At 48.1% G+C, this 18,571-nt stretch overlaps 1 protein-coding gene across 2 annotated transcripts in view; it reads right to left on the bottom strand.

The window, feature by feature from the left end:
• Positions 1 to 17,981, bottom strand: part of CCDC50 (coiled-coil domain containing 50) — a 44,829-nt gene extending 26,848 nt beyond the window's left edge. For both annotated transcript variants that reach the window (XM_053986498.1, XM_053986499.1), the window contains exons 1-2: positions 17,852 to 17,981; positions 46 to 108 (exon numbers count right to left, since the gene is read on the bottom strand). In XM_053986498.1, the coding sequence (XP_053842473.1) occupies positions 46 to 108; positions 17,852 to 17,900 (112 nt within the window). In that variant the 5' untranslated portion in view covers positions 17,901 to 17,981. The remainder of the gene's footprint in view (positions 1 to 45; positions 109 to 17,851) is intronic.
• Between the last annotated feature and the right edge of the window lie 590 nt (positions 17,982 to 18,571).

The raw sequence follows: 18,571 nt of genomic DNA, 5'->3' as shown, positions 1-18,571 counted from the left end.
GGGACAAGCTTGCTTCAGTTTGTTCTGAAGATCATTGCTACTTACTCTCTTGTTCCTGTAAATTATGGGCCAAGGTATGATCTTCCAGAATAGCGAAGTCTCGACATACTGAACAGGGAAACAAAGTAAAGAGAATTAGCACCAGAAAAACCAAAAACAAACAACAACAAAAAAAACCCCAACAACAAAAAAAAAAAAAAAATCAAATAAGCTATGGCAGTCAGGGGAGCATATGAACTTCTGACAGTTTCTACTAGCCAAGGTCTGGAATTGTGGTTTTTTTCCCCTCCTGCCATCATGTCTATTTTAGTGTGTGTTTATTTCTTTGTCCTTGCTGGCATAAAATGCCTTCTCCATTTTCCCCTCGATCTCCACTTCAAGAACAGAACAGTCCATGCTACTACTGGATCAGACCTTATGTACAAACCTCTGCATTCCATTCAAACAGAATATATATAATATATTTTTACCAATGCCCACACTGACTGCATTCAGCTAAAACCAAGGGCAAGCATTTGTGTTTACTGTGACTTTCTGTGTCAGGTTGAAGAGTCTGAGAATAGTATTTTCATGGCACAAAGGGTACGTTCACACTGGCTGCTCTCCAAAACTGAGCAGACTGAGCTCCATGGCTCTCACTGCAAGGCATTTCTACTAGCTCAGGTATCATTTTCAGTTGTTTCTTGTAAGCTTCACTGACTCTAAAAGCAGATGCTGGATTTGCATCTAGAACCCAGATATGGGATCAATCACAGCATTATGGGCAGGGATAACTACATCTTCTTCAAAAGATGATGAAAATGACTTTGAGACAAGTGAAATGGGAAACAGACGAACTCCCTTTGGCACCAGTTTAAGAGCAGCAGATTTTTGCCAATGCCTATCACTTTCCCATTTGAACTTTCAAAGGAATGCTCTACCTACACTGAAGAAAAACACCAGAGTATATTTTCAACTTGTTATGATAGGCAGTAGGGCAACAAATCACAAGCCTCATACATACTGGGACAGGGACAGACACACAGCACCAGGCTCAGCCTTTTGGTGACAGGTTCACATCAGCTTCTCTGTGAACCAAAGACAGACAGTGACCTGTCCCCCCAGACTGCAGAATGGGGCCCCTTTTCACAGAAGTGCCAGACCTGGGGTTTCTGCCTGCTTTGAGGGGAGTTTAAGGCAGTGGCACAAAAAAAATTACACTAGAGAGGTCTGTCATTTATTTTCCCCTCAATGTGACAAGCTAAGAAGCTTAACAGCACCCACAGAGGGGAATATCTCCCACTTGAAACACATCACAAAGCAGAGAACTACAAGGTGCTTCTGAAGCCACAGAGGGAAGTACAAACTCCTCCCGCTGCACTCCACTGGCAAAACCTCTGGGGAAGACCAGGAGTTCCCTTTAGCAGAGCACAGGCACAGCCTCAAAGATAAACTGAAAATAACCCCAAAACCCCCAGAATGCATCAAAAGTACAAGGGGAATTTACGAAGATTCTGTTTGTGAAAGGGTTCAGAGTCAGAAAAAACATTTCCATTGCCACAAAGGAAATGAGAAAGTAGCTGCATTTTCCTAAGCCACGATCCCACAAGCCTTCCCTTTTCTCACAGATGCACACGTTCCACTAGAGAAGCATCAAGACATTACTCCACACCCAGGTATCCTTCACAAAATATCTGGAAGAGTTTCTAGGTGTCTGTACCAAGAGATCAGATAATGCTTTACCATATTCAATGGAATTTTTGGTTCAGTCTGCATTGAAAGGTGTTTTAAGATGACAAAAGCTCCTAACAGCCAGAGCAACACTTCAGGGAAGGACAGTGACACGCAGCAGGGTAGAGATGAGGACAAAGGTTACAGTTATATGATCCCACAGTGGCCCACTTTAAGCATGAATAAATCTGGATGGTGTAATTAAGGTTTTGCTGTTGCTTTTTTTCATTGCAACTTCTTTTAAAAAAGGAAAGATGATATGAAACTCAATAGCATTGAAATACTGCCAGTGGCCATTTCTGTACAAAGAAAGAAATGTTGCCTTGAGCCACAGATCTGGAACAGCCACAGCTGAGTCATGGGCAGCAGAGCTGTTCACAGGTTACAAACCCGGAGTGCTTGGTGGTCACCAACACGTGCTTTTTACAGAATAGGGCAAGGGAATCTTGCCCTAGAGACTAATTCTGTGATCCCTAATACTACTTCAGCTTCCTAGAACGACTGTGGAACAACCGCCATCTGGCTTGCTGGAGGATCCATCCAACACATCCAACTCAGTGCTTTGAGCCTTATCGTAAGTTCAGAGACACCTCAGCACAGAGCCAATCCGCCCAAATCTAGGTTATTACTGCCATGTATTCAAGAAGCAGTGCTTGCTCTTGACTGTTTAAAAAACAAACAAACAAAAAAGAGAATGGGAGGATGGGAGGGAAGTGTTATTTTAACTGCAATAGGTCTCTGAGGAAGTCCACAGCACAGCTGCCTGAACAGCTGTACCAGCAAGACAAGGCACGCAGCACAGGAGCAAGGATGAACATTTCAGAGCTACACATTTTTTTGCATAAGGATCACTGCTACAAGAAATGCTTAAAAAAGTACATCCTAGCCCTTCCCAAACCCATGCTACACAGGCTCACACACTGCTCTGATCCCTCTGGTATTCAAGAGTTCTGACTTGTCAGTCAGTCCCAGTGCTGGCAGACCTTTGCCCCATCCTCCCCAGAGAGGCACACAAGCATAGGAGGACTTTAGCTTTGTTTTTTTTTTTTTTTTCTCCATTCTACCCACACCCAGACACACTTCTATGTTTGGAAAAATACACATTACAGAAACATGCTTGGCACATGGGCAAGAAAGTGGGAGGGCCATGGTAGGACACTGCTCCTTGTCTTTTGACAGTCTTGCAGCCACTCCAGAAAAGCCTCACCTCTATCAATGAGCTTTATTCCTACAATGCAGCAATGATTGTTTAACCATTTTGGATTGACAGGCCACTAAAGACTTCCTAAAGAAAGCATGGGCTCAAAATAAAAAGGCAAAGTCCATATAGACTTGTGTTGCACAGACAGGCCTGCTTCTTCTAGCTGCTTCTCCAGAGAAGTGCTGGGAGTAGTCCATGTCTCCAAAAAAACAAGCAAAACAAATTCCTCAAATTCTCAGTTCTTACAGGCTACAGCTGAAAGCTACTGGATGTCACAGACATAAAGCAAGGACAAAGGCTCCTGTTTAGGTTGTTTTGAAGCTCAGTGACTGGGTCACTGGGCCAATAAGCACATATAGGCCAGAGTACCACCTTCCCTGGTGCAACTTCCAGCTCCTGGCCCAAAGCCACCTAAGTCCAGTGCCATCCCTAACACAGCCACACAGCACCCAGACCTGGGGCTGTGCCCTGCCACCACCTGTCCCACATCCACACAACACTGACAAAGCAAGTGGGAATGCTGCCCTGAGATGAGCCACCAAGTTGCAGGGCTTAGACATGAATAAAGGGGCTGGGTCTTAAATCAGTGATATTGACCCACCAGTACAGAGAGAGGAAAGCTGGACAGTTACCAGTGACATGCACACTGGAAACTTCTCCGTGTCTGGGCTCCCTGGTGCTCCCATCTCACAGAGGACAGACACAGCATGGAGCAGACTGGTGGGGCAGCAGAAAGCCTTGGGTTTGTTCACACATTTGGAATTATTTGAGCATTGCTGAAGAAGCCATTTGGCTGCACACACTCTCCTGTTACAAACCCAAGCAGACAGCTTGAGCACACAGCCCTCTCTTTGTGCTGCTGTGGCTGCTGGCAGGGCAGGCAGCACAAGACCTTTCGTCACTGTCAGAAACTTGGCTGGGCTGGCTGCCTCCAACTCATCTGAGCATATTATTCTCAAGTCCCATCAGCCTGAGAACAACGTGCTATGGAAGATGAGAACATCCCATTACGAACACAACGAAGCACTGTCCGACAGCCAGGTGGCAAAGGATGGGGACACCTGCACCTCCCTAGCAGATTTGGGGCTGATGGCAGTGCAGAACATTCCCTCACAATTAGACCCAGTACCCATGGCACCAAGCCAAGCATGACAGCAGCTGCAAGTGAGCCCAAGGAAACCAATCCTTGAAGACTCACATCCAACAATGAGGCAACTATGAAATTACTGGAGATGTGGAGTGGCCAGGCATGGTCTGAAATGAAGTTTCGTCAGCACTAGTTCTAATTCCCTGCCCAGTCTCAGCAGGGTACAGCACAATCATTACTAGGTATTATATACACTGGATTTGTGCTGAGAAATAGGATGGCCTCAAGGACAACAGACTCAATTTCTCCTCTCTGAGAGGCTTTGTATTTAAGGGAACAGAAATCCATTTCCTTGCTCCCTAACTGTATGTCTAAAAAATGAAAGGTGAGATTAATATTATCTTCACTGTTGCAAATTAACTTAACTTCCCATCCCTGAGCCCTGGCTGGGAGCCACCAGGCAGTCAAACAAGCAGCAGGGGTGCAATCAGAGCAGCTACAATTGGCAAGTCCAGCGAAGCATGGAACATTCACAACAGGTTTACCAAGACTGATTGAGCCAATCTACCTTGGCACAGCAGGGAGCAGACCAGGAATACACTCTAGCACAGCTGTCAATAAAAAAATGCCTGCCCAGGAATCCCAGTGGCTGCTATGGCCAGCAGAGGTGCCAGCTGGGGAGGATGAGGGCAGAAGCATCACCCTTAACAGTGACAGGATCCAAAACCCATACATGGAAGAGGGAGCTCACTTGTCTTGAGGAATCCCCAAAAGCCTCTCTGCAAACTCCAAACACAGGTCTTCTCTGGTAGTTCTCACTGGAAATATGCCTTTTTGTGCATTGGTGCATCTGAGGCTCTTGGAAACGTGGCTGCAGCCCTGCCTTTATGGCTGACATAAGAAAGTCCCTAGGTACAACAGCTCAGCAAAATTTCATGAAATAACCTCTTCCATTTTATATTCTGCCACCCATCTCACTAACTTTCTCCAGCATTACCTCAGCTCCACAGCTCAGTATTTTTAACACCCCAAACTGTTTCAAACAGATCAAGGTAACCACAAGAGAGGAGCAAAGGCACCCTTAGATGTTGCTAGTGATACTCAGGTATGTGACAAAGAGGTAGGTAACACCTAGGAATGGGTGTTGTGGTGCACTGTCTCAACAAGACGTCAGCCCCTACTGTCTTTTCAAGCAAGGTTCACAGCAAAACACCCCCCTCACTTCTGCCTGAAATCTTAGATCATGTTTTGACATCCACTGTGGGTCCCAAGGGCCCCCTTGGTTCACATGGCCCATATAATGTGTCCAGGATACATGCCAGTTCAATGACCCAGGGACCACAGATGCATGTTCCAAGCATTTCCTTTTGGGTCTTAAAAATCATTTCTTGCTCCCCACCCCCTCCACTCCCAGCATTTTCCCGACAGCACTATGTGCTGGGTAATTCACAAAATAAACTAGGTGTGAGTCATACTTAGTTTAGAGCATCTGCAGTTCTTGAATTCTAATCTAAAGGACAGGAGGGAGAGGAAAGACAAAAGTAACAGAAAAAAGCAGTATCATCAGCTAAAAATCATTTTTAGGACCTACAGAGCTGATAAATTAATGGCAAGCAGCAAATGCAGCCAGCAGTCTCAGTAGGATGCCTGAGTGATGTAGATTCCTGCAGATTAGAAAGCAAGTTGGGATCTCTTACAGACTCTTACCAGCAGGGACTGGTCAGGCCACTCCAAGACAGATAAGCCTTCAAAATCTGGGATTTCCTTGAAGCAAAGCCAACCTGACCAAGTAGCCACCCAGCTGGAGGTGAAGGGCTGCCCTGAGGGCAGCTTCCAGATAAAACGTGCAACAGCTGGGATCTCAACTCCAGCAAAGCTGCTCTGTGAGATACATGGCCCAGCCTCGGCAATTCCCATTTTTGCCCTGCCTCTCCCATCACACCAGGAGCTCCTTCCACCACAGTGGGTGCTGACAGAGGCTGGCTAGGACATGCCTGGCTGCTGCAGTTATACAGATGACATTCCTAAAGCCTTGCTCACCAGGCCCCATTATGCCAAGGAAATCAGAAAATCATGCAGGGAGAAGGTGGATCCCAGATGGAGGGCAGGTCTGGGCAGCCTGAAGAAGGGAACAATTTCTGCTCCTCAGCCACAGCACCAGAGCATCACACATAGCTAGGAGCTATGAGGCAGCACAAGGATACAGGGTGACTCTGTGGGGAACCAAACTGAGGGGTCTCAGTAGAATTCTCAAAAATGCAAACATGCAAAATAATAATAATTAAAAATAAATAAATCACCAAACCATCATGGTTTTTCTACTAGCAGTCTTGGCCTGGAAGCTAAGAACCTCCTGGGATTTGGGAAGGAGTTTATCCTCTCTGCTCTAAGCTAAATGCCTTGAGGTCAAGGCCATGAGATTTTTGTGCTCTGTCTGCACCATTCTCCAACATTAAGCTCTCACTTGCCTAACAATGCTTTAAGAACGGAAGACTATGCATTTTGGAATCAAACCCTCAGAACTTCATTATATTTTTTAACCTGCTTTGGGACAGAAATCATCAACATTCACAAAGTGCCTTCTCCAAGGCTACTAGTTTGGCAATCTCACTTCTGTAAAGAAGCCTGCACACTGTATCACAGACTAGTCCTGAAGCTGAGAGAGTATCTGCTGAAGACCTCAAAACAGAAGGTGATGTGCTTTCAGTGTAAACAGGAAGCTGGAGATACTCAAGAGAGTGGAAAAATAGCATAAGGCACCTCAAAAGGTTATCCTTTGAGCAAGCCCCAGCCACAAAATTTGATAAGATTTATCATTCTGCTTTTCTACAGAAGGCTGCCATGTTTTTCATCACTGGATAACTCCACCCTACCTGGTTTCATCTGCAATGTTTCTAAATAAGAGCAAATCTTATTCCCAAAGCTTAAAACACAAAAAAACCCCATAGGTCGAGAATATTAAAGACCATCTCTTTGACTTCCAGAAGAGAATGCTGAGTTGGTGCATTTCAATCACAAAATCCTCAAATAACTTAGGTTGAAAAAAACATTAAGTCATTAAGTACAGCCACTGATCTGGCACTGCCAAGCTCACCACTAAAGCATACCCCTTAGTGCCACATATACACATCTTTTTAGTATCTCCTAGAATGGTGACCCAAATACTTTCCTGTTTCGACCAGTGGTCATCCTTATGCTGAAGATGTTTTTTTTTTTAACATCCCATATAAACTTCCCCTGACAGAACTTGGGCCAATTCCTCTTGTTCCATCACTTGATACTTGGAAGAAGAGGCCAATGGCCACCTGGCTGCAACCTCCTGCCAGGAACCTGTAGAGAACAATAAGGTCTCCCTTGAGCCTCCTCTTCTCCAGGCTAAACATCCCCAGCTCCTCAAGGACTTGTGCTCCAAACCCTTCTCAGCTTCATGCCCTTCTCTGGACTCATTCAGCAGCTCAGTGTCTGCGCTGTAGTGAGGGGCCCAGAATCGAGCACAGGATTCAAGGTGTGGCCTCACTAGTGCCCAGTACAGGGTGACAGTCACTGGCCACACCATTGCTGATCCAGGCCAGGATGGCACTGGCCTTCTTGGCCACCTGGGCACACACTGGCTCATGTTTAGCAGGCTACTGACCAGCACACCCAGGTCCTTTTCCATTGGGAAGTTTTCCAGCTACTCTGTGCCAAGACTTTCAGATGTACCTAAAAATGGCATTGAGCCTTAAAAAGTAATGACATCCATGCTTTGAAAATTCACCCTTTTCAGCCATGCCCAGCTGGGTCCCCAGGCACGGAGTACCCTGAGTCACAAGAGCTGTCCAACACTCCCAAGTCCTACAGCCAACATTGCTGCTACAGCTGCTGCTTTCTATTGCAGGGGCTCAACACACAGAATATATTAACACTTTAAAGCAGAGAGCAGATAGATAATATGATATGTGTTAATGTCTGCAAGTCGTTACCTGCCAGGCTCAGAACACTCATCTCTGTAGAAATTTCTTGATTGCTCCAATGTCCATCTACCTGTCCAGGACTGCCTACACCCAAAAGATCACCAGTGAGCTCAGCCATTGTAGACCCACCAGTAACACACAGGTGGGTCTCTACCACAAAAACTTCAAGGTAGGTATACTTGTCAGGGATGGCCTGGCTGGTTTGACACCACAGTCAAATAGCAGACCTCAGGCAGCCAAACACTTCACTCACAACATCTGAGATTGTAACTGAGTCTGTGTATGGAAGAAGATAATCTCAATCACCAGCGAGAACAAAAGCTGTTTGTTTAGTTCATCCTGTCCAGCATTTGACACAGCTTCAGTTGACTCAGCTAAATACCATATATGCAAAAGGAACAACCAGCAATAAAGGCAGGGAGTTTTCCTAGGAGTCAGTTTTAACAACTACCTCCCAACCATGGACCACAGCAAAACAAACAACACTTGACTCCAACAACTGTGCTTTACCCTTTACCCCAAAAGCAAACTACCATACACATCACTGGAGAGCAGGGCAGGAGTTACCTTCACCAGGAGAGGTTAAAATCCCTGGCCCATACAGGCCCCATGAGCATCACTGTAACTGTAAGACACGCCTTTAGCTGTGCCCCATGGATCACACGACACTCCTTTTCTGGAAGGTTTTTTGGTTTCTTTTGCAGACACAATGCCATGGCACCTTTAGCTTTAAGCCCAACACCACTCATTTAAATTGGTGTATGGGAGGGTTAATAGAAAAACAGTCTCTTATCAAGTGCAACTCAAAACAGCCACCCACTCAGAAAACTGCTGGGGCATGGAGCTTGCATCTCAAGAGATTTGCACTGTATGTACACTCCCTTACCCCACACCCATCTCCAATAGCAATCACTGCATTCTGTTGTTTTATCTATTTAATTCAGCTTTTAGTTTAGCATTTTACCCAATTTTACACCACACAAAACTTTTGGAAGGACATAGTGAGTTTCCCAGATAAGCAAAATTTCCGTTCTCTTACACACACTAAGTTTCCCAGATAGGCAAAATGTCCATTCTCTGATGAATGCACAGCGAAACCCCTTGCTCAGTTCAGCAGTTTCTCTGCAGAGAGCTGGCAGGCCCACTTTGTGGTTCAGGGTGGCTTTCAGGAGTCATGGCACCCTGGATTGCAGATATTTCACCAGCATTTCTTAGCCCTCAGGCTGTAGTGAATAACTTCACACAGCAGCTCCAAAGAGGCAGCTGTGAGCAGAGATAATGCAAAGTATCAGCTCTCACGGGGGTCTCCTCTAGCTTAATCTTGGAAGATAATGTAGAAAAATATAAGGGAGACAGGATGCAAAAAGGGAGGTTTGAACGCCCCTCTGGTACAACTTCATGCCCTGACTCAGTTTGGCGACTGCTTACAAAAGGCTGACTGCTGGAAACCTCACACCCACACAGAAGCTGCCAAGTGCCAAAAAAAGGTTCAAGTTCCTCTCTAAACCCACAGTGTGCTTTTACATGACAGTGACCTGCAGTTGTACAGAGAAACAATAACTTCTGGAAAAAACAAGCAGAATAAAGAGTCCCCAGAGATGCCACCTCCTCTTCAGCCTTTGGACGACTAGAGCCAAGCCTGAGACTGCTCCATGGCTTGCAGCTGAACCAGAGCTACAGCTGAAAGGACACACCACAGTGTCAGTGCACATTCCAACCAGCCAGGTTTTATTCCTCCAGATCAGATACTAAGAGAAGCAAAGCTCCAGCAGGATGAGCCTCTGAGCAGCCTCCCAGCCTTGATGGAAACCCTGCCAGCTGCTGCATTCAAAGCTGAAGGTATCTGAACTAACCCTGCAGTCAGCTCCAATTCTTGCACAGATTCCATCAGCTTCCTTTTCCCTAGAAAGGTGGCTGCTAGGATGCAAGCAAAGACTCCTGTCTGCCACCTGTTCAGCTGCTGCCAGCACTGTAAAGCTGCTCTGCAAGAACAACTATCCTCTACTCAACCAACCAAGGCTGTTGGTTTGTTTCAAAACCTTTTTCCTTTGCTCCGCTAGCTCCTCACAGGTACTCTCCCCCCTCTCTCTCCTTGTTTCCTGTGTTTAAGTTCTCCAGGTTTATTAGTCAGCTCTGGGGAACACAAAGTACCAAAGCTGGCCCCAGATCAGTCAAAATTCCACATCCATCTACAAGTCACAAATCAGTAAAGCTACAGCACTAACAATACATGTTCCTTTTCCTGTCACAGCCTGGTGTTGGCACACTGCCCTAAGTGCAACTTCAGATTTAAAACACTGGCATACAAGGGTAAGAATAAGTCTCTGGCTTCTGAGACCAGATAGACAGGGAGGCAGAGCTCCCTGCATCATTTTGAAGCAAACTGCTTTGTGGCATCTGAGCCCACAGTTCATATGCATTGCAAAGCACGAGGGAGAAGCAGGCTGGCAGCCTTTTCTCTTCTTCGAGGGTACTAAATGAGCTCCAGGTCAGTAAAGGTAAATTTTTTTGCTTTGGGAACTGTATCATGTTCAGGTGATATTGCATACTCACAGCTTCTTAAAAATAAGAAAAAGTGAAAAAAAAAAAAGAACAGTTAAATCAGAACCAAGTTAAGTTCACCTGTTACACAGCCAGAGTGGATGCTGTGGGCAATGTCAGCTGCCTGGAATACCAAGTAACTGAGCACTGAGCTGGAGACAAACCTGCTTTTTCCACCTTGCATCAGGGATGTGTGGAATCCAGGCAGGGCTTTGCAGCCCTAGCCAAGGACTCAGTCCTTCCAGCACTGCAATTAGGGTCAGAAGAGCCCAGCCTCTTCCCAACATCAACTTCCTTTGGAAACCTGGCACCTGCAGGAGAGCACGGCCCTGAGAACAGCACAGCTCTCTGCCTGCCATGAAAACAGCCAACACCCTGGTGGCTTGGAAAATTCCCAGGCCTTCTCTGTGCTGTGCTCCACCACCTCACCTCAGCAGCACTGCCAAAGACTTCAGGAGCTGCTGGTGAATTTAGGTCATAAATCCTTCCCATCCCACCAGCCAGCACCCCAATAATAAAACTAATACCAGAGCAGAAGGAGAGGCCATTTCTTTGCACCAGGATGCTACAAGTAATGCTTGCTGTAACCAGAATAGATAGATGTAATAAGCTGTTTTTGCAGTGCAGTCATTGTGCTGTGCAGAGATGGAGAAGCTTTCTATCCACACCAGGGGAGGCTTCCCTGAGCCAGACCAGCATTACCCCAACCCATGTGCCAAGTCAGTGCAACAGTCCCTCTGCAAGGAGCATTTCCAGCCAGAGCACACTCCAGCCTCTTGTCCTGCCTGGATGTAAAGAGCCAATGTTACACATATAATGCAGAAAGGAATTAAAACCCCTGCCTTCTCACTGCCAGGAAACACTCCTGTTTGCATAAACTTCCTTCCTCCCTTTTGCCCCATTACTTCTCATGTCACTCCTGTCAGTGTCCTTATGGAATGTCTGTGTCTCAGTGTTTTCAAATATTTCCTCACTTATGTCCTTTTCCCCTTTGTCATCACTTATTGAACACCACATACTGAGCCCACATAACATTTCCCCTTAGAGTTGATTCCTCTAGTTACCAAGTTCTGGTTCAGCAAAAAGTCTCAGGAAAGGATGAACGAAAATGCACACAGGAACTCGGTTTTACTGCACATGGCTTGTTACACCTCTTTTGAAAAGAGAAGTGAAAAAAAAGTGACTCACTCACAAACCCACTTTGACTTTCTATCCTGAAGAGCACATAATGCATGGTAGAGCTACCAAGTGCACACAAACCAAACCTCTACCAAGCCAGACCAAAGACAAAAAAATCTCACTATTTTAGTTTGGGTGACAGAGCATTGTGGCAGTGACATCATGGGTTGGTGTGCAATTAAAATGACCATCAGTTGAGCTTCAGGAGTCTGACACAAAATAATTGGGCAGGTGCATATGGGCTGTGCTAGGCTCTGAGCAAGCTTTCATCTACACCTTTCTCCCCAGGAAGTGTAACACTTCTGGCAAACTTAATTCACAGGGTGCCTGGGGTTACAGGGTAAATTTTATGAGCACTAAGGCCTAACTGATCCCCTTTGCTCAAGGTAAGGTTCACAACAGCACTGCCTTGCACCCCTTATGCACCCCTTACACAGCACTCTCCTGTTCTCTTCCCAGCCCAGCTAAAAGTCTATCCCAGCAGCCATACAGTATCAAGGCCACACAACACTCACTCAGCGAGCTCTGTGGTATCTTTTCGAGTACTGAGAAAGAAAACAGCAGGAAGGCTCCAATTTCTACTTCTCAAAAAAGAAGTATAAATGAAGTGTCAAGGGACCTTGACAAAGTCCTATACATGTTCTGTGGAAAAGCCAGTGCTGTAAGGTGAACAGAGAGCATCACTGACACACATCAGCCTCCTGGGAGACTGCAGCTTTCCCGGTGGAAATGTCCAGCAAACATGCCCTTTGCTCCCTGAAATGCAGCCAACCAGCAGCAGAACAGCAGCTGTCGTTATCACCTTCTTGGAGAACAGCTGAAGGTCAAACCAGCTGTGAGTGTCACGCCAGAAAATGGACCTACAGCTTCTCAAGTTTTAAGGTAATTTCACCAACAGATCAACCTCCTCCCTCAGTCCTTCAGCCTTCAAACCAGCACTCCACAGGAGTAGCAGCGAAGGAGCAGGAAGCCAACCAGCTGGGACACTCTGGAAAGGGGAGAAGGAAGCAGGCAGGGAACTTGTCACTTTGTCCTATAAATCAGCACATTCATGTGAACTGGATGACTCTGAACAAGAAAAATAAAGCTTATTCCAGCAAAACAGAAGTTTCACACAGCTCCAAGGCATATCCCATTGTTTTTCCAAGTGGGGCTTTTCTTGCACCAGAGAGAGCAGAACTGGCCTTTCCTGCTCCTTGCAGCAGCCATCTCCAACTCCTGCCTGGCATCCTCTGACTCTTCCCATGGCCACAGGAAATGAAAGATTAAACAGAGGCCCGTGGTGACCGTAAACACACTGCTCAGCTGGGAGCATTCCTCAGAGACCAGACTGTGATGGATGACACAATGTCGTGTCATAAACAGGAGAAAACCCCCCACTGCTACCCCTGTACCCCCAGGAATCAGTGCAAAAATAGGTTGTGTCCCCTCTTAGCCCTGTCCAAAAATCTGTCAGGAGCCAAGGAAACATCTCTGCAAAAAGCCTCAGTTCAACCTCCACAGCAGCTCACAGAAGACAAATGTTAAGGATTTAGGGATGGGAGGAGGCAGACCTGCTTGTTCAGCTGCCTTTCAGAGCCAAGAGCATGAAATATGCTAATCTTGCCCATCTCTGCCAGGCACTGCAGACCCAGAACCACTGAATGCAAAATAAAACTTTCACCCAGCTTTAACCAGAAGTGAAATGAGTGCCACAGCCTCAGCTACTGAATTCATGCAGGCTGGAAAAACAGATCTCCTGTTACCCAGAAGAGCTGGATGTGAACCAGTGACCTGTGTCTATGACCCATCACTCTCCACCTCCCTGCTGCCCTCAAGCCATCCATCTTGCCTGAATTTCTCAGAGCCCCTAAACAAGGAAGTCACAAAGCAGAAAATCATGATGCTGCAAGGAAAAATCCCAGCTGGAGCCAAAGGGCATGGGGCAGGTGGCTTCACAATGACCCGGTTGACCCTCAGCTGCTCTCAAAATTGTTGCCCTGATTATACTAATCCAGTTAAAGGCCAATGCTTCCTTCAGATGAACACAGCTGACAGGTCATCCCTCAAAACCATTCCCCTGAAAAACCCCTAAGCAGAATCTTTCCTCATCAGACACTGTGCCAGCCATTCACACTTCCTCAATCCCCTTCCATCTCTGACAGACATCAAATTTCTCCTGTCCACTCTCATGTTGCTGAGCACAGAGAGGCACCAAAGGCCTCATTATAAGCCAATAACCTCAGTCTGCTCCATGGAAGCCTGACACATTGCACCTCAGACCTCATCCACCTCCCCAGTCACTTGGAGGGTCAGTAGCCAGGAGGTTTTTATTGCAGGAGTCTCAGAAGAGGTCATGAAAAGCTGCAGAGGTCAGCAGATAGGTCTGTAGCTGGGAGGAAGAGGAAGACTGATGCTAACAGCAAACTTTTATTCAATTTATGCTAAGGCAAAAGAGAGCCAGCCAGACTACCTGCCCCAGAGAACACCCTGCCAAGACAGAAAATATTCAAGCTCCTCCTGTTTCCCCAAGGTTGCAGTCAGAGCTGTATCTTTTACTACCACGGTTTGGATACTGGCCTCTGGGGCAGCAGATTACAACCAGCAGCATTTGAATGTACAGCTCCCAAAAGTCAAATCAGGTGCTGAACAAAGAGTAGAAAGCAGTGTGAGCATTGTTGTGTCTCTCCATGCACAGGTGCCACAATCAGCCTTTGTCAAGGCTGGAGCTCCAGACAGTAGTGGCAGGGTCAGTGCTAATCATCAGCCCAGACATACCACCCTTGCATTTCCTTACAGTACTACTAAAAATAAAAGTCAATAAAAACACTTCACCCACTGCAAATTTCCACAGTTCTCCAGAGCTGCACACTACTGCAGCAGAGTTTAGAGTCCCCCCGCCCCCCTCCAACCCCACCTCTCCCTTTTCTCTCCTCACAGAGGATTCAAACTAGCAGGAAGATGAGGAGGCCCTGGGAGAATGCCTGGACCTGGGTTTTTTCTGCTGCTGCCAACAACTGATGGCTCTTGGAGACTGCAAGGGATGAGGGACTGAGCCTCAGCTTGAGCAGACAGGCATTCCTCTCACAAAGATGTTGCCTCAGACCTTTGGAAAGGCAACAGCAAACAGGACTACAGGTACATCCTCCAGAGAGGGCTACGGTTTGCACAGCTCCAAAACACCTCCCGTGCAGCTCAATCTGCCTGCATGCAGCCAGAAATGCCTCTCAAGTCCAAAGGCTCACTCACAGCAGGCAGCCAAAAGAGGGTGGAGCCCTTCCCAAACACAGCTCCTAGTAATGCATCAGGTCACAAGAGATGAGAGGCAGTTAGAGATCAAGCAGAGCCCAAGACAGCTTTATTTGCTTTATAAGTAGCTAATAAAAATAATGTTTCTAGGATGTTTTTATCACCAAAAGGCTCACAAATGAGACCTCTAGTAAAAAAAGATCTACACACACACAAAGCTGAGCAATCTCCTGAGGTAGGTCAAAAGAGCAAACAGCAAAGGCTGCTTTGTGAAAAGCAAGTATGTCACAGACGCTTGGGAGATGAACAGAAATGCAGGCAGAGAAGCACAGGCCACAGATTGCTACTAACACCAAAACCTTCAACAAATAACTTACAAGAGGTTTACTGGCCACAGAGGTCAGATCCACTCTACTACTCATGGAAAAATGGGTCTGTAACACCAGGCTGCAGCAGCAAGGTGTAGTTTATACTAGGAAAAGTGTCTTTTGAGGGTATATTTTACACCAGTAAACCGCTGCCCACAAAATAAGCTGGACCAGCTGAAGTGGTTTTCACCAGCAAAACGCCATCCACATCAGGCCTTGAGCTGATATAAATGTTTTTAGAGATAAAAGAGGAAAGTAAACACAAGAAGCAAGACTTCCTGCAGCACCTAGCTAGTTACCAGATTTTCACTACCATCGCTGCACTGAAATGATCCCACTTTTAGAAGAGCTTTTGAGATCACTCCAGAAGAGGAGGATGACGCTGTCTTTCAGCAGTCCTGGGTACCTGCAGACAGGGAGAACTCGGACACAACACCTCCTGTCCTGATGCAGAGCTGGTGAAGAACAAAGTACTCAAACCAAAAGGTTGTTCTTCATTGTTAATGAATGACTAAGCTGACCTTTACCCCAGATAAAGAAAGGGAATGCTTTTTCCAGAAAGATCAACAGTGATTTCTCTATTAGGAACAATAAATATTTCCCTCGGTATGGCAGGCAATGCTTTTCTTTCCTTGGCTGGCATTGACACAGAGCACGAAAAGACCTAATCCAAACCATAGCTCAGTCTCAACACTTTCCAAAACAACAACAAGTGATGCCATTAAACTAAAAGCGTGACAGATGCCTGAGGCTTTGCAGAACATGGCTCAAACCTCATCTACTTTGCACGTTGCTCTGGCAAACGACTTTAATCCCATTGCTATCAAGTAACAACAGATCGTAGTAACAGGACACTCTTGAAGCTCAATCCACACTATACCATAGCTGCAAATTTCCCAGGGACTGGTTGAGTTACACTGTAACGCAGTAAATGTACTTTCATTCAGCATGGAAACGACCTTAGCTCAGTCCAGTTAGTTCAATTCAAAAACTAATAAAGGCAAATCAAGTTCAGCCTACTTAAATTGTGAATATGAGCATCTACAGAGGGATTTAATTCACTTTAATCAACCCACTGGAAAGGTTAATTGGATTCATTTTCTTGAATTACCAACCATGTGTGGACAGACACTAAGGATGAGAGCTTGACCACACTAAAATGGTCAAAACCAGTTCTGCTAATGACTTAACAGGACGAATATTAACCCCTAAAACGTCAGCTTTAGCTTTTGTTCCAGTAACACTAAGTGAAGCATTAAAGGTTGACAGGAGGTCAAAAGGAACCCCCAGCTGCCTGCACAGAACTAGGTTTTCTACTCTTGTCCTGCTAAATCATCAAATTCACAACTGCTATTTTGTAAGAATTGAAATTTGGAAAAAAAAAAAAAATGACCAGTGGCAAGAGAAACAAGTTTAAGGAAGTTTGGCTTCTTTTAGGCAGGAAACCATTGCTCTCTATTACTAGAGAGTAAATCTAAACGAACTTGATTATGACAGAGCTTCTACTGGTTTATATCCCAAATCACTGTCAGAAAGAACAAACCATTGCCTATAAAGCTTTCTAAACCCAAAGCAGCTCCAGGGCACATTTAATTGAGCTCAGAGGCACACGTGTGAGGCAGACACTGTGCTAGCAGGGAAGCCGAGGCCAGTCGGCCCAACACAAGGTGAATCCGTGCTCTGAGCACAGGCCAAGCCAGCGGGACCCCTGAAAGCGAGGGGGGCGAGGGGGCTCTGCGGGGCTCTCTTGGGAGCGGCTGCTTGGCGCTCCCAAGCTCAGTGCAGGCCAGTCTTCATAAAAACCTGTACGTTAAGTGTTTGTAACCGGGGCCTCAGAATCACCAGTCCCCTTCAAATCGCCAAATCTGTGAATATTCACAGTTCTGCTCCCACTTTCCAACGCCCCGAGCGGAGCCTCCGGCCCCGGCCGAGCCGTAACTGCCAAGGACAGACAAACAGACAGACAGACATCCCTGCTGTCCGTCTCCCGCAGGGTGCCCGGGCTGCCTCATCCCCCGCGGGAGCGCAGCCCCGGCCGGCGCCCCCAGCCCGGCTGCCCGGGCGCGGCGGGGGGAGCGCGGCGGAGGCGCCGGCGGCGGCCCCGGCGCAGACAAAGGGCTGCGCCCTCCTCTAGCGCCGCTCCCCTTCTCCCGGGGAGAAGCGGCGCTGCCAGCCCGACCCCCGCCGCTCGCCCGGGGAGGGGAGCCGGAAGCGAGGCCAGCAGAGCGGCCACGGCTCTCTGTCCAGCGGCTGCGGCTCTGTCCGGCGACTGCCCCTGCTCCGCCGCCGGCCTCCACCTCCCGTCCCCTCCCGGCACCGGACACCCCGCACCGGCAGCGGGACGGCCCCGCCAGCCCCGCGAACCCCGGGGCCATGGCCGGAGCACGGAGCGCCCCGTCCCCTCCCGCTGACCCGGCTCCCCGCCAGCGCCGCGAACCGCAGCGGCGCCTGGAAATTGTAAAATGATAATGTTTAAGAAAAACCACCCCAAACCAACAGTTTCTCTCCTGCCTCTGTCCCATTTTCCCCACAACGCCCCGTCCCGTCCAGCGCCCCCTCTTCTCCGCGCCGGGGTGAGCCGCACCTTCCTTGACTCCGGGCAGCTTGGAGTGGTCGATGCCGATGCCGGCCATGGCCGGGCCCGCGCCCCGCTGAGGGCGGCCCCGCTGAGGGCAGCGCGGCGGTGCCGCCCGCGCCCCGCACCACAAAGTTGGGAGCGGATGGAGCCGGCGAGGCCGGGCCGTACGGCGCGGGAGAGCGGACAGAAAGCGCCGGGCGGGGCGGAGCGGGGCGCCTCGCCGCCCCTCGCCGCCCCTCGCCCCCCTTCCGGGGAGGCGGACGGGGGCGTCCCGGGCTGCTTCCCCCTCCCCTTCGCCGGCGGGGCTCGGGCGGCAGCTCAGCGGGACGGGCAGCTTCCGAAGGCAGTTATTTATACATTTGGGGTTTTATTATTATTATTGTTGTTTTATTGTTTGGCGGGGATATGTGTTGGCTGCTTTGAGGCTACGGCCGGGAGGCCGGGGCGGCTGTCAGACCGCTCGGACAGCTCCGGTCCCCCGGCGCTCTCCCGTACCGGGTCCCCATGCCTCTGCCCCTTCATCCCCAAACCATCCCACCCCCGTGCTCGCTCTGTTCCGCCGGCCTGGGAGAAGCAGACGTGTCCCGGGGAGCCTCAGAGCCACCGCCCAGCGGTGTCACGGCCCCCGCACCGTGTCCCTGAGGGCGAGGGCGGTGACAGTGTTGGGACGGGCACCTCTCGAGGAGAGGCGAGAGATTCCCGATCAGGAGCACCGTGAGAGGCCTG

This window comes from Vidua macroura, chromosome 10 (genome assembly GCF_024509145.1).
Source record: "Vidua macroura isolate BioBank_ID:100142 chromosome 10, ASM2450914v1, whole genome shotgun sequence".
In the NCBI taxonomy this organism is placed as follows: Eukaryota; Metazoa; Chordata; class Aves; order Passeriformes; family Viduidae; genus Vidua; species Vidua macroura.
This window is presented reverse-complemented; position numbering and strand designations above follow the sequence as displayed.